General features: G+C 44.9%; 1 protein-coding gene across 10 annotated transcripts in view; it reads right to left on the bottom strand.

Annotated features, from left to right (window-relative positions):
- The window catches only part of BICD1 (BICD cargo adaptor 1), a 260,014-nt gene extending 253,644 nt beyond the window's left edge, over positions 1–6,370 (bottom strand). For 4 of the 10 annotated variants that reach the window (XM_073321685.2, XM_073321674.2, XM_073321754.2 and 1 more), the window contains exon 1: positions 5,445–6,361. In XM_073321685.2, the coding sequence (XP_073177786.2) occupies positions 5,445–5,657 (213 nt within the window). In that variant the 5' untranslated portion in view covers positions 5,658–6,361. Of the gene's footprint in view, positions 1–5,444 lie in introns of all 10 variants that reach the window. The other 6 variants (XM_078850128.1, XM_073321711.2, XM_073321694.2 and 3 more) reach the window with 4 other exon arrangements.
- Between the last annotated feature and the right edge of the window lie 8,733 nt (positions 6,371–15,103).

The following is a 15,103-nucleotide window of genomic DNA, read 5'->3' as shown; positions in this document are numbered from 1 at the left end:
GTACAAGAAATGTCATGGGCCACCACAGCGATTTGTATTTTAATGGTGGCACAGCATAAATCACATGTACAGAAATTAATATTTAATGCAATGCATTACAATTGATTGCACTGCTACTCCCTACCGTGGATTTACTTTCCCGTCTCACTGACCCATAATACTGAAAAATATTTCATTCTTTCAAATTTGAGGCTTCCTACTGCAGTCCTTATAGAAAAGTCCCTTTGAAGTGATGGGAGTTTTGAAAGTGTAAGGACTGTAGGATTGAGTTTCATGGTATGTTTCTTGCATCCAATGGGGCACATCCAATAGGGAGGCAAAGGTTAAAGTGACAGGTCTGTCTGATCAGTGATAACGTGCAAAGAGTTGCTAATAGCAGAATGTAAGGGTATAATAATGAAATAATTCATTAATTGAATGAATACCTGTGTCAGTACAAATATAGACCCAAATTCTATCCCAGTGTGCAAATGAATTCAGAACGTGGCAAATATACAGTGAAAATAGCTTGAAACCCAGTCCTTCCTCCCATGCACAAACCACACACATACACACACAGATAATTCTTGTAGAAGCAAAATAATCTGTCTTGGGAGTTCCACCTCTACCAGGAGTGGATTTACCATGAAACAAACACGGAAACCTGCTGACCCCCTCCCCCCAAGGGGAGGCACAAAAATGTGACAGCTGCAGGGCTAAGGCGGCTTCCTGCCCGCTCTGCCTCCCTCCCTCCCTCCATGCTGCGCTGCTCCCAGAAGTGGCCGGCATGGCTCTGCGTGCTGCCCCGCCCTGAGCACTGACTCCACAGCTCCCATTGGCAGGCCAATGGGAGCTGCAGGGGCAGCGCCTGAGGGCAGAAGCACACGTAGACCCCCTGACCCCACCCCCACCTATGAGCTGCTGCCAGAGGGGTGTGTGTGCCGGTCACTTTGGGAGCCGCGCTGCCCAAGGTAAGCACCACCCCCCTACCCCCCTCCCGCATCCCAACCCCCTGCCCCAGCCCAGAGCCCGCACTCAGCACCCAAACTCCCTCACAGAGCCCAACCCCCACACCCACTTCTGCACCCCAACCCTCTGCCCCAATCAAGGTACCGCACTTTATTTTCATTTACTTTGCATTACTTATAATATAGGAGGATTGAAGAAAAAAAGAATGAAAAACAGGGAGGAGATAAGATAGAATGTTCCTTTTCTTGGCTGGGTCCTGGGGGGTGGTGGGGAGGTCTGAAAATGAAGCTGCACACAGGGCCCCACTAACTCTAAATCTGCCACTGACTTCTACCATTGCTTAGTCAAAGGTCTTAGTTGCCTGCATGTGCAGCCCACACCCCAGAATACCCTCTGCAGTGCATGTTTCAGAAGACACACAGAGGCCATTTTTCATAGGTTTTGGAGGGAACCTGAATTGGGGCAACTGACTTTATCCCTACAACACTATCCTGTCTGTGCATACTGCTGCACAGGAACAGACTGGTTTAACACAACAGTATGGGACACCTTCCTCCTTTTTAAGTTTTCATTGTATTGTACACGTCAGTAACTGATCACCAGTGAAATAAGGGTTCACATTCTGGGCCACAATCAGGATGCACCTAATGCAAGTCTGACAGCATTTTTCTTTCAGTCTTACTGACTTGTTTCCATTGCATGTGTCACAGATCCACAGGATCTGTGCTATGCTCCAGTTTTTAATCAGTCTCTTAGAGGAATCCCTTTAGTGTGGCAGATCCCCAAGGAGTCCTACTCTTCCTTCAGGCCAGGGCAGGCCACACAGCCTCACCACATCCTAGACTGAGCATCTGCTGACCTCTGCCCAGTGCTGGTGGAAATCCAACTGAGGTAGCCTTCTGCTAAAGACTTATACACTCTTCAGAGACTAAGGCAAGTATTTGCAGGGACAGCCAAGCAGCATTGTCAAAACACAGTGGGATTTGTTAGTCCACTGGAACACAGCACTGGAAGTCCTTAGGTCAGTGTAGAGAAATAGAAAGGTTAAATCACAGTCCATTCTGGTCAAGCCAGAGCAATTCACCAGCCAAGCTGTAGAGAACTCCATTTCAGCCTCTTTCTCTCTCTGACCATCTTAGTCAGTCACAAGAGAGAGCAGCCACGCTCCCCCAGAACCAGAAGCCCACACTCTATCCTCTGCGGGTCACATCTCAGTTTTTGTTCCTGAGCTGGGGACTTGGTTGTGGTTTCCTAGGTGTCAATGTTTAAGTCACTGGGGATTTCTATTGTCTCGTTGGGATTCTGCATTGATATGGAATCGCTTTCAGCAGGTTCCAGCCAGTTCCTCAACAATTCTATTCACTGTGGATACCCACTTTATTTCTGTGGATGCGGATACCTGCTTTACTTCTGTGGATGTGGATACCCGCTTCACTTCTGCATATGCGGATATCCATGGACCATGTTTGTAGATCGCGGATCGGATGTGAATATAAATTTTGTATCCATGCAAAGCTCTACTTATACGTAACAGAATCAGTAGCTCTTCTGCAGGGAGCAGGAGGAAGAATAGAATTCTGGTAGCCTGTTGAGAGGGTTTAAATGCCCTGTACACCACGATGTACAGCTCAGGGGAGTTGCCCTCCTCTCCAGAATTGATATATACGCCAGAGAGAGCCAGGATCCTGGAACTCAATTAGCAACTGTGGAATAGTTTCACTGCCATTTCATGTCCGGGAGCAAAAGGATTCTTCCCCTTCCTCCCTCAATGGTTATTTCCTATCATAGAATCATAGAATATCAGGACTGGAAGGGACCTCAGGAGGTCATCTAGTCCAACCCCCTGCTCAAAGCAGGACTGATCCCCAATTAGATCATTCCAGCCAGGGCTTTGTCAAGCCTGACCTTAAAAACTTCTAAGGAAGGAGATTCCACCACCTCCCTAGGTAACGCATTCCAGTGCTTCACCACCCTCCTAGTGAAAAAGTTTTTCCTAATATCCAACCTAAATCTCCCCCACTGCAACTTGAGACCATTACTCCTTGTTCTGTCATCTGCTACCATTGAGAACAGTCTACAGCCATCCTCTTTGGAACCCCCTTTCAGGTAGTTGAAAGCAGCTATCAAATCCCCCCTCATTCTTCTCTTCCGTAGACTAAACATCCCCAGCCTCTCCTCATAAGTCATGTGTTCCAGTCCCCTAATCATTTTTGTTGCCCTCCGCTGGACTCTTTCCAATTTTTCCACATCCTTCTTGTAGTGTGGGGCCCAAAACTGGACACAGTACTCCAGATGAGGCCTCACCAGTGTCGAATAGAGGGGAACGATCACATCCCTCGATCTGCTGGCAATGCCCCTCTTATACATCCCAAAATGCCATTGGCCTTCTTGGCAACAAGAGCACACTGTTGACTCATATCCAGCTTCTCGTCCACTGTAACCCCTAGGTCCTTTTCTGCAGAACTGCTGCCTAGCCATTCGGTCCCTAGTCTGTAGCGATGCATTGGATTCTTCGGTCCTAAGTGCAGGACTCTGCACTTGTCCTTGTTGAACCTCATCAGATTTCTTTTGGCCCAATCCTCCACAGCCTGTGGGTCCAGAGACAAGGATTTGGTTCTGTGGACTCAATTCTGTGCTGATAGGCACCCCGTGCAATCCCATAGGCTTCAGTGGGGTGTAAATCAGAACAGAATTTTATACCTATAGGTTTTCTAATTTCAACAAATCTTGTCAACACAGACATCAGGAGCTGAATAACTGCTCAAGCTTAATTTTTTCACATTTAATTTAATTTCTTGCATTAATCATTGCCCCTCTGTTAATGCCCAACCCTGTGTCCTCAGTAGTTCCTGATCAGCACTGATGTACACTGCTTTGAGAAGATCACAGCCAGATGCTGTTACTTATATCTCCTTTTTCCCTATCAATTACATTTTATAATTGCACCTTCGTTATAGTTCCCTTTTACTACTGGACCACTTTTACCAGCTCAGCCCTCATGACAGCACAAGTTACCCATCCCAATCCAGGAAGCTGAGGTCACTGGTTTCAAATCCTGAGCCCACTGCACTGGACCAGCGAGTTTTGGAGGAAAACCTCAGCTCTACCTTTTATATAAGAGCTTAATAAGAGCGTGAGTGTGAGCAGCACAACAAATCAGATAACTCTGTTACAAAAATATTATTTCTGAAAACTATCCTGGTCACTGGAACAAAGTATTTAACTTATCACATTTATCAGGAGGTAAAACAAAACCTTTTCATGTATAAACAAATATTTATAAAAGTGCATACAGCTTAGTGTCTGCACACATATGTAGATACGTTATTTATAAGCTTGGTCAACAAATTACTGTTCTCAATGAGAAATATCTAGTTCATTGTTTCTCACTGAATAGATCTTCCCTATATTTGATTATAAATGGCAATATAATTTTACAGAAGAAAAACATTCCTTTAAATGTTCAGAAAAGATCATTCTTATACGTTTCCTCCTCTTCTCCAAAGGTTTACTTAATTACATCAATGTAATTTTTGTGTGTGAATTAATTTGCTCTGTCTTTATAAACAAAGATGAGACCATTTTAAAATTTAGAGATTAGATAGGATAATACTGGCTATGCAAACACATGCTACCATAGATGGACTGTATGCTCATTGTATGAATCTTTGTTACTTCTCTTAATGATAAATATAGGTAGCAGGATGACAATCCAAAGGTGAGGAATAAATAAAAGATTACATGATAAAGGTTATGTGTAACACTCATAATTATACTTTCCATGTTATATAAACAAACTCAGCTGAAAGACATATCCAAAAATATGTATTAGATCAAATACTTCATCCTTTAAGGATGAGCTAGAAGTTTAATTTTCACTGATTAATGTGATCTCATAACTATCTTCTGGCTGCTTTGCCCCTGCTGAATGAGAGGCTGCCCCCTAAATGTATCTAAGTAACCCAGAGAAGGTGTCTCTGTTTCCACATATTACAACATACTGTATACATAACACCCATAATATTATAGACTGAGATTGTCCAGGTTTCATCAAGTGTTTCTCTTTAAATAAGGGCCAAACATTCATGTATGGCTGAAGTATTTGCCAGTGCTGCCAATGTCTGCTATTAGAAGTTGTGGTTCCCAGTTGTTATCTTGCTACACAGGTTAGGGCAATGCCTACGTATCATTGGCATCTTAAGTAGTTTAAAACGTCATATAATCCACTCTAAACTCTACAGTCATTGCTGACTCTTGGGCCCCGAAATAAATCACTCCTCCCCATCTCATCAATTCATGCCTCTAGGGTTCTTTACACACATTCTCCACAAGGCCATTTTTGCTTCCATGTCTGATCAAGGGGCTCAGGTAGATTATCAGAGGGCATCAGTAAGAAGAGCTCCTTAGGCACCTTTCCTTATTTCGTTTCGTTTAGTGCATGGGGTTTATTCGGGAGGGAGAAGAAGAAGGGGAGAGAAAAGCATCCGCTAACTCACCTCCCTCAGCTGCTCCAGCTCCTGTTTAAGGCAATCATAGTCAGCCTCCAGCTCGTCATATTGCTGCTTCAGGGTGAGTTTTTCCTCCAGCACCACCAGCCCATATTCAGCAGCCTGGATCTTTTCGCGGGTTGTTTCGGTGAGCTCCTTAGTCAGCCTTTCGATCTCAGTCTTGTAGTGATCCACGGCCTGCAACACCTCTTCTGCAGCCATAGCCCCTGTGGATGGCTGGCGGGCTGGACGGACAGATAGATGGAGAGGGGGTGGGGGAAGGGAGGGCTGGGTGGCACTGTCCCTGGATGCTCCTGCTAGCAGCAGCGGCTACACGGACTGAAGCACCGAAGAGAGATGCAACATGGAGAAGAAGGGGAGGAAATCAAAGAAAAGGCTGCAGCACCATTTGTCCTCTGGCCGCTTCTCTCCTGCTCCTTGGCCTGGCAGCAGCCGCCCAGCGAGCCGGGGCTGGGAGCGGAGGCAGCTTGGGGATCTTTTTGCTTCCTCAGAGGCACTGATCCGCCATGTCTCGAGGGCAGCTTCACTGCAGTCTCTGAACTCTCCACCTGCTCCCGCTCTCCCCGCTGCTGCTGCAGCCGGTGCAAAAAAATGATGCAGTCTGTCTGCTGCCTGCCTGGAACCAAACGAGAGGAGGAGAAAGCAGATGGGGAGGAAAGCTGGGCTGGGGGGGAAGGGACAATTATTACCATAGCACAGCAAGAGAGAGACTACAGCCACCTCCCCAGCCAGCCACCCCCCTACACACCTCTCCCCAGCGGCCAGGAGGAAGGAGAGGCAGAAAGGACGAAGGAAGGGAGGAGAGATGGGAAAGTAGCAGTGATGTCGCCTCTCTCTCCCCTCGAGGGCAGGAGTGTTTGTGGTTGCCTCCACAGAGGTTTGTTCATATGTATACATCTCTCTCTCTGGCTTGCTCGCTCGCTTTCCCTCCCACCCCCAGCCCAGAAATCCCACACAGACGCCCACCAGGTTATTCTCTGGCAGGTTTGCAAAAGGAGACGAGCAGGAAACAATCCTCATCTACTTCCTGTCAATGCATCTGCACTCTTGCAAACAGAGCGTTGCAAAGAGGATATCAGAAGGGGGACAGCTCAGACCCCCTAAAAATTCACTGTAAGGCAACACCCCCCTCAGTACACACATATTACTGAACCCCAAAGTCATTCATCCTCCTACCCTAGAACACACAAACACATTGGGGGGGGGGGAGGGATAGCTCAGTGGTTTGAGCATTGGCCTGCTAAACCCAGGGTTGTGAGTTCAATCCTTGAGGGGGCCATTTAGGGATCTGGGGCAAACACTGGGGACTGGTCCTGCTTTGAGCAGGGGGTTGGACTAGATGACCTCCTGAGGTCCCTTCCAACTCTGAGATTCTATGATTCTATGATTGCGGCTCCCACCCTCACTGGGATTAGGCTGAAATCTTCATGGAAGGCAGGATTCTTAGACCGTCCTTTGAGGTATCTGATGTTGGCCACTGTCAGAGATACTATACCGCACCGGTTGGACTTGGGGTATGTGTCAGTATGGCAAATCCTGTATCCTATGGGAGATGTCAGTCTCCCCAGGCTGTCTCAGTACAACTCTGTCCTAACCATACTGAACGTAGGACGTGTGTTTATGGGAATGGAAACACTCATTAGTCTGAATAATTTAGCCACCGAGAAGAAAGCGCCCTGTTTCTCTTCCTCTTCCTCGCAAGAAAGGAACAGAGCCTGCCACCCTGCCTACACAACCCCGACCCTGTGACAGTGCGGCCCCAAGGTTTGGAATTCTCCACTTCATTGTCTAATAAATTGAAAAATCAGGGAGATTATTATAATACACACAGAGTGTATTATGGCTACAAACTGACCTCTGTGTTGTGCACATCATACCCACAGCATACATGCACCCTGAGAGTACTAAGTCCTGTGTTCGTATTTCTAAGATGCTGCATGTTTAGTAAGATCAGCCACTGTAATTTTGAAGTCTTGCCTGTACATATTCATTAAATCTCTTAATGACTAGCCCTTTTGCTTTTTGAGCATGTTTCTCTGATGGTGACAGTACTGACTGTGCTGTTAAAAACAGAAGCTGAGACTCACTCCAGTCCATTACATGGACAAGAGCACAGCCTGTAGCTTTCACAGGCTTGTTATGGAATAACTGACTGGTCCTTCACTGGGGAAACACCTACATGGAACAGAATTTGGATTGTGGCTCTAATTTTCATATAAAGTCAGTGTTGAAAACTAAGAATGGAGTCCTAATCCCTACTAAACCCTATTGCATCAGGTTTTCCTGAAAATCTTCTATTTTCAAAATATTAGGAAAATTAGATTTACTAACTAGAATATGATTTGTCTGAGAAAGACTAATTGTATTTTAAATGCTGTCTTTAAAACCAGGGATAATATTGTCCAGTGGACAGAGCACTATACTAGGAGTCAGGAGAGCTGCATTCTAATCGCAGCGCTGCCACTGACCTGCTGTGTGACTTTGGACAAGTTATGTCATCTCTGTGCCTCAGTTTCTCCATTTGTAAAATGAGATAATGATACTTTTTTTCTTGTGTAAGGTACTTTGAGATTTGTTACTAGACATATTAGAGTTCAATGTTATTATTCCAACATGGTCCATCTGCTTAAAATACTAAAATTGTGTTTATTTCCTGCTTCCTTGAAAACAAAAATGAGATAAATAAAGAAAGCAATAATTATTTGTTAAAAACACCAAACAAACTTTGCTACATTATTGTGTAGTTGGAAAGTAGCTTTTAAGCAAACAAGGAAACTTCTAACAAATTGAAGTTGAGAAATAAGAGTGAATATTCACAGCAAAGTAGACAAATCAGTGACAGGCTTCTGCAAGTAATTAAACATCAAAACAAGGCCAAAAAGCCAGTTACTCCATGCTTGCTTCATCCAGCAACATTTTTTCCTAAAACAGGATGAAAGATACAAGAAACCAACAATAAAATGGGTTGGGGGAGGGAAGGGAGCATGTATTTTCCTTGACTTGCTAGGGTTTGAAAGTGCTGTGTTGCTGTTCTCTTGAACTTTCTACTCATGCCACTTTAGAAGCAAAGCTTACATAAATAATTGTTCAACAATAGATTGAAAAACAAACTGTTTAAGTTCAGAGCTAAAAAATACATGGTTGTTGAGAGATACTAGACCGTTATATGTGTTCATGACAAAGATCTGTATGGAAATCGATGGATGCAACTGGATGTACAGGGCTACTCCAGCCTTGGTCTAACTCCACTGAAATCAGTTTGTTCATTGTCTCATACACAAGCACCACCTCGCCACATGCACAAACCCAGTCTGGGCACCGTAAAAGAGATGAGGGGCCTGACTGATTACATTTTGGCATCTTGCTGCCATATTTCTTTCCACACAGTAGGCGAGTGAGATTTTTTTTTTTTAACTGAGATTCCTAGCACTGGGTTGACAGAGGCAATGTAGGGAGACTTATGCTGCCCCTTCCCCATAGAGTCCTTGATTTTTGGGAGCGGAGGTGGGAGGATGCAGGGAAGCCACGAGTGGGAGATGGAGTGAACTCCAGCTGTTCGGGACTGTGGAGCAGCTCCCTGGCAGTTGGGGGAAAGTTGTCCTAACTGAGAATAACTCCTACGGCTGCTCTAATTATGCTAGGGGCTATTCCACCCCCAGTATAGCCCATCATTTGCCACCATTATCTCCTCACTCTCCTGGGCTGTGCCTCCTGCACTGCATCTCCTAGCAGTTGCAGCATAGTGCCCCATTCTGGGGTACAATCCAGACCCATGAAGAGTTGTGTCACCTCTTACCCTGTAACCCACACAATGCCTTGTCCCTGTGGCTCTCTGTCTGGGACACAAAGTCAGCAACAAGCATGCACTCTGTGTATGTATTGGGCAGCCCTGGTCCAGTGCTTTGAATCCTGGACCCTGTGTGCAATACCACAGATTTCCACTGGCTTCCATCAGCCTTGGTTAACAACTGGAATGGTGACTTCACACTCTCCCCAGCCCTGAATTTTCCCAAAAGTGTGAGTTCTGAAATGTCTAGCCCTGTCCTGGAACAATCAGGGGGATATTAAGATTCATTGGCCCTTTAAGGAGTCAATAGTCAACAGTTTATTATTTTAACTCATGGTACCAAACAGTTTAGTTCAAACTCAGCACACGGTTAGTTTAGATTAAAAATAAAACAAGTTTATTAACAAAAGAAGATATACTGGAATTCACTTAAAAGCCTAAGAAAGAAAGTTAGAAAATAGTTCCCAGCAAATAAAAGTGAAAACACACATCTGCAAATCGAAAACTTAATCTAGCAAGTTTTGGTTCAAGGCTTTGTTCTAGATGGTCTCTCTCAACTACATTTTCCTGCAAGACAATGACTGACCCTCTCCTCAGTCAGGATCTCTCCCAGAGGCCTAAAGGTGCTGGGTCCTTTGTCTCCTTTGGTGAAGCAGATAACTTGTGGTTCTAAGGGGGAGGGATAGCTCAGTGGTTTGAGCATTGGCCTGCTAAACCCAAGGTTGTGAGCTCAATCCTTGAGGGGGCCATTTAAGGATCTGGGGCAAAAATTGGGGATTAGTCAGGGGGTTGGACTAAATGACCTCTTGAGATCCCTTCCAACCCTGATAGTCTAGGATTCTCTGCTCCTTTCTTTTATAGCCCTTTGAAGTGCAATCTGCTGAAGGTTACCCTTCAAAGTAAAATTTATCTAAGCAGTGAGAAAGGCACAGGCCAAGGAACGTACTCACCGTCACTTCCAGCAGCTCCCATTGGCCTGGAGCAGCGAACTGCAGCCACTGGGAGCTGCGCTCAGCCAAACCAGCAAACACGGCAGGTAAACAAACCAGCCCGGCCCACCAGGGGCTTTCCCAGCACAAGCAGCAGAACAAGTTCGGGAACCACTGCACTAGGAAATCATATTTCTGGTGATGACCCATTCAGATGGGAGGGAGTTGCTACCTTCTCTGGCTAGCCAATTATGTAATGCATTGCTCAGTGTCCACCTTTGCACCAACCCAGAAAAGTCAATGGAAACCCATCAAAGAAACTATAAACATCAAAACCACTTGGGAGTGAAAAGGAATGATAGCAAGGGATCACTCTCTCTGTGAATAAAGACAAAAGACTGATTCAGTATATCACATGATAGAGAAAGACACTAGGGGACCATTCACTGAGGAGGGACCTTGATGAACAGGGATACTTCATGAAAGACTGATAGTACCTCTGTGGGGCTAGCAAGCACTGCAAAAACTGTACTTAGGGATGGGAATCTACTTTATTAGATAGGAAAGGTAACTTCTTGTTTAGGATTTTGTTTTTTATGAAACCACTTGTTTCCATCACTCACACTTATTTCTGTCCAAATCTCTATTCTTTCTTAAATAAATTTCCTATTGTTTTGCCATAACTGAACTCACGTGTTGTGTGATATACAGGACCGATGGTCTAAGAGGTAAAACTGGTAAACTGGGATACACTGTTCCTTTGGTAACAGATTTCAGAGTAGCAGCCATGTTAGTCTGTATTCTCAAAAAGAAAAGGAGTCCTTGTGGCACCTTAGAGACTAACAAATTTATTTGAGCATAAGCTTTCATGAGCTACAGCTCACTTCATCGGATGCATGTAGTGGAAAATACAGCGGGAGATTTATATACATAGAGAACATAAAACAATGGGTGTTACCATACACACTGTAATGAGAGTGATCACTTAAGGTGAGCTATTACCAGCAGGAGAGTGGGGGGGGAGGAACCTTTTCTAGTGATAATCAAGGTGGGCCATTTCCAGCAGTTGACAAGAAAGTCTGAGGAACAGTGGGGTGGGAGTGGGGGAAATAAACATGTGTCAATTTATTCTTTTACGTAGAGACTGTCCAGTTTGACCAATGTACATGGCAGAGGGGCATTGCTGGCACATGATGGCATATATCACATTGGTAGATATGCAGGTGAACGAGCCTCTGATTGTGTGGCTGATGTGATTAGGCCCTATGATGGTGTCCCCTGAATAGATATGTGGACACAGTTGGCAACAGGCTTTGTTGCAAGGATAGGTTCCTGGGTTAGTGGTTCTGTGATATATGCCATCATGTGCCAGCAATGCCCCTCTCCCATGTACATTGGTCAAACTGGACAGTCTCTTCGTAAAAGAATAAATGGACACAAATCAGACGTCAAGAATTATAACATTCAAAAACCAGTCGGAGAACACTTCAATCTCTTTGGTCACTTGATTACAGACCTAAAAGTTAAGGAGTACTTGTGGCATCTTAGAGACTAACTAATTTATTTGAGCATAAGCTTTCATGAGCTACAGCTCACTTCATTGGATGCGTACTGTGGAAAATACAGAGATGTTTTTATACATACAAACCATGAAAAAATGGGTGTTTATCACTACAAAAAGTTTTCTCTCCCCCCACCCCACTGTCCTGCTGGTAATAGCTTATCTAAAGTGATCACTCTCCTTACAATGTGTATGATAATCAAGGTGGGCCATTTCCAGCACAAATCCAGATTTTCTCCCACCCCACCACCGTCACAAACCCACTCTCCTGTTGGTAATAGCTTATCTAAAGTGATTACTCTCCTTACAATGTGTATGATAATCAAGGTGGGCCATTTCCAGCACAAATCCGGTTTTCTCCCCACCCCACCCCAAACCTAAAAGTTGCAATTCTTCAACAAAAAAACTTCAAAAACAGACTCCAATGAGAGACTGCTGAATTGGAATTAATTTGCAAACTGGATACAATTAACTTAGGCTTGAATAAAGACTGGGAGTGGATGGGTCATTACACAAAGTAAAACTATTTCTCAACGTTTATTTCCCCCCCCCCCCGTTTCTCAGACGTTCTTGTCAACTGCTGGAAATGGCCCACCTTGATTATCACAACAAAAGGTTCCGCCCCCCCCCCCGCTCTCCTGCTGGTAATAGCTCGCCTTACCTGATCACTCGTTACAGGGTGTATGGTAACACCCATTGTTTCATGTTCTGTGTGTATATAAATCTCCCCACAGTATCTTCCACTGAATGCATCCAATGAAGTGAGCTGTAGCTCACGAAAGCTTATATTCAAATAAATTTGTTAGTCTCTAAGGTGCCACAAGTACTCCTTTTCTTTCTGGGAACAGAGAATCTGGGATATATGTGGGTATCCAGTGATTAGGGAGGCTGGACACTACAGAGGGACACTTTGAAGAGACTCAGGGGTGCATCTATTGTCAATCTGCAGGGCAGAGGCAGGGCTGATATGGCCCAGCGAAGAAAGCTTGCATGGCTCATTATGGAGCTAACACCCAACTGGCATAGGCAAGACTCCTCCATGCTGGATGCAAGTGGCAACAAGGTGAGTCTCAGCCCTGGCTGCCATGTGAAGCATCACAGCACGGCACCTGATGCTGTAAATGGCATTCTGCTGATGATGGCTTTATCAAAGAAGGTGTTGCAGTGTGAGATAAAGGTACTCACATTCTGGATTTGTCTAATCTTTTCTGGAAATCCACTCAACTGGATCCCCCTTGGCTGAGACCCCCCTGATCCCATCCTTATTTCCCATGAAAAATAAAAGTTAAGGCTAGCTACATGGAGGTGCAAATTAAGCACTGGTTCTAGGCCACAGTTCTGGGGCCATCAGGTATTTACTTAATAGTCAAAGTGCACAGCCCTAAGCATACTGTGACTATTTTATATAATTTCATTGCATAAACATAAGTTATCTCATGGACTTTTATGCCCTGCCCAGATCTCTCTTTATGCTTTCTGCCTTTGACAGCTCAGAACCCGTGTGCCTGCATCTTATTAAGAGTTGACAGATCTGATTTACCTGTATTATTATTTCTTCTTCACTTTTATTCTTTGGAGTTAGTTTTCTCTTGTGTAATGATTTCAGCCAGTCACCCTGTAGAAGGCTTCAACAGTAATAGTTAGTACTACTAGTGGGTTGAATAATACCTCTTATAGGAGGATCTCAAAGCACTTTACTGATATTAAATAACCTCCGTTAGCCGATGGCCAAGGATGCTTGGTGAGGTGCCAGCTATGCCCGTTTTATACCATCCGTGACTTTAACCGCTAGGACGCACTGTCCCTTCGCGGCGGGCAGCCCGGGCTAGGCTGACGGATGCCCCAAGGTCCTAAACACCCGTGACTTTAACCGCTAGAGCTCAGAGCTCCTTCGCAGCGGGCAGTCAATACTGACTGACAGGTGCCCCAATGGCAGCACTAAGAGCCTCTCCACACCCGTGACTTTAACTGCTAGAGCTCAGAGCTCCTTCGCAGCGGGCAGTCAGGATTGACTGACAGGCGCCCCAAGAGTTTGCCCCGTGGAGGCGGCACAACTCAACACTAGGCTCTTAGTACTCTCACCTAATGGCCAGGCTTTAGAGCCAAAACGGCTGAGGTTCTTTAATTGTGTTGGCTGCTTTACAGTAAACCAGAGAAACAAGTCAGGCTTATGCACAAATGGTTACCAAAATTTATTAAACTAGATTCTAATCATGTGGTTACAAAATTGCTAGTGCCTACTTATTTAAATGTAGAGATGTTACACACACAAACAAGTTACAAAACTGAAGCCACAATCCCAAAGAAAGAAAACAAAGTATAGAGCTCTATTTCAAAATATGTGTACACTAAAGATAGGAGATCAGGTGTGGGTGCTTCTTACCCTCCTTGCATCTCTCGATTCCAGCGGTGCCAAGCCAGGATCGGTCACTCAATTCCGCGGAAAGACGAATAAGGGACAAGGCTTAGGGACCCTCTTAGCTGCAGAAGCCTTGGGAGGCTGTCACTTATCTGACCAGCAGATAGATAGTGAAAAGCACTCAAAAATCATGGTGCTGTAGGTCCCATACTTATACCTCTGTACTCCTTTATTCTCTTTCTCCTTTCTTATGCCAAACTGAGGCTGGTCTGTCTGGGCGACGCCAGCTTTCGCAAGAGTAGTTTACACTTGCAAGGGAGAGAAACAATAAGTTTCGACTACTGGACATTCCTTTTATTAGGGTAAATATTTTCCCACCTAGGATGTTGGGGTGTGTGCATCACGCTATTTAGTAGGGGCTAAGAGCCATGTCTGTCACAGCTTCTCTGTCTGCTGTGAGCCTAATCGTTGTATATGTTCCCAGAGGCACATTGTAGCAGCACACCTGTGCTTCTCACAGCTTCAAAGGCTGTGCTGGAATTTATGTTAAGTGCCCTGTTGTTTTGGCTCCCTTGTGTTCCCAGCAATGCTGGTCTGAGGGGGGGGGGGGGACTGGCTGTCTGGCTACAACCTCCCATGACGCAAGTATTATCATCATATCCATTTTACATACAGAAGTTGCCCTTTATATGCTTTGAAAATGGCACTGTTATTTTTTGTGCTAGAAACAATAGATCATGCAATGAAGTGCAGATTTTTGAGGCAGCCAAGCATTCAAGGACTGGTAATAGGATATAATTCAAATCTAGCTCAGGTCAGTACTATCAAAAGTCATTACCATCCAGAGGGTACTCAGTGGCCTGTGTGAAATGAGCAGTCAGTTTTAGTCCACATCCTAGTGGTCATTGCAATGTAGACAAGTCATAAAGGCCCTGATTCTGCAAACTGTTCCAGATGGGCACATCTCTGTGCCTGCATTGAGTCCCATTTGTTTGCCAGGTGCAGGGGTCT

Source organism: Lepidochelys kempii, chromosome 1, assembly GCF_965140285.1.
Source record: "Lepidochelys kempii isolate rLepKem1 chromosome 1, rLepKem1.hap1, whole genome shotgun sequence".
NCBI lineage: Eukaryota > Metazoa > Chordata > Testudines > Cheloniidae > Lepidochelys > Lepidochelys kempii.
The sequence above is the reverse complement of the archived record's forward strand: the minus strand, read 5'-3'. Positions and strand labels throughout refer to the sequence as shown.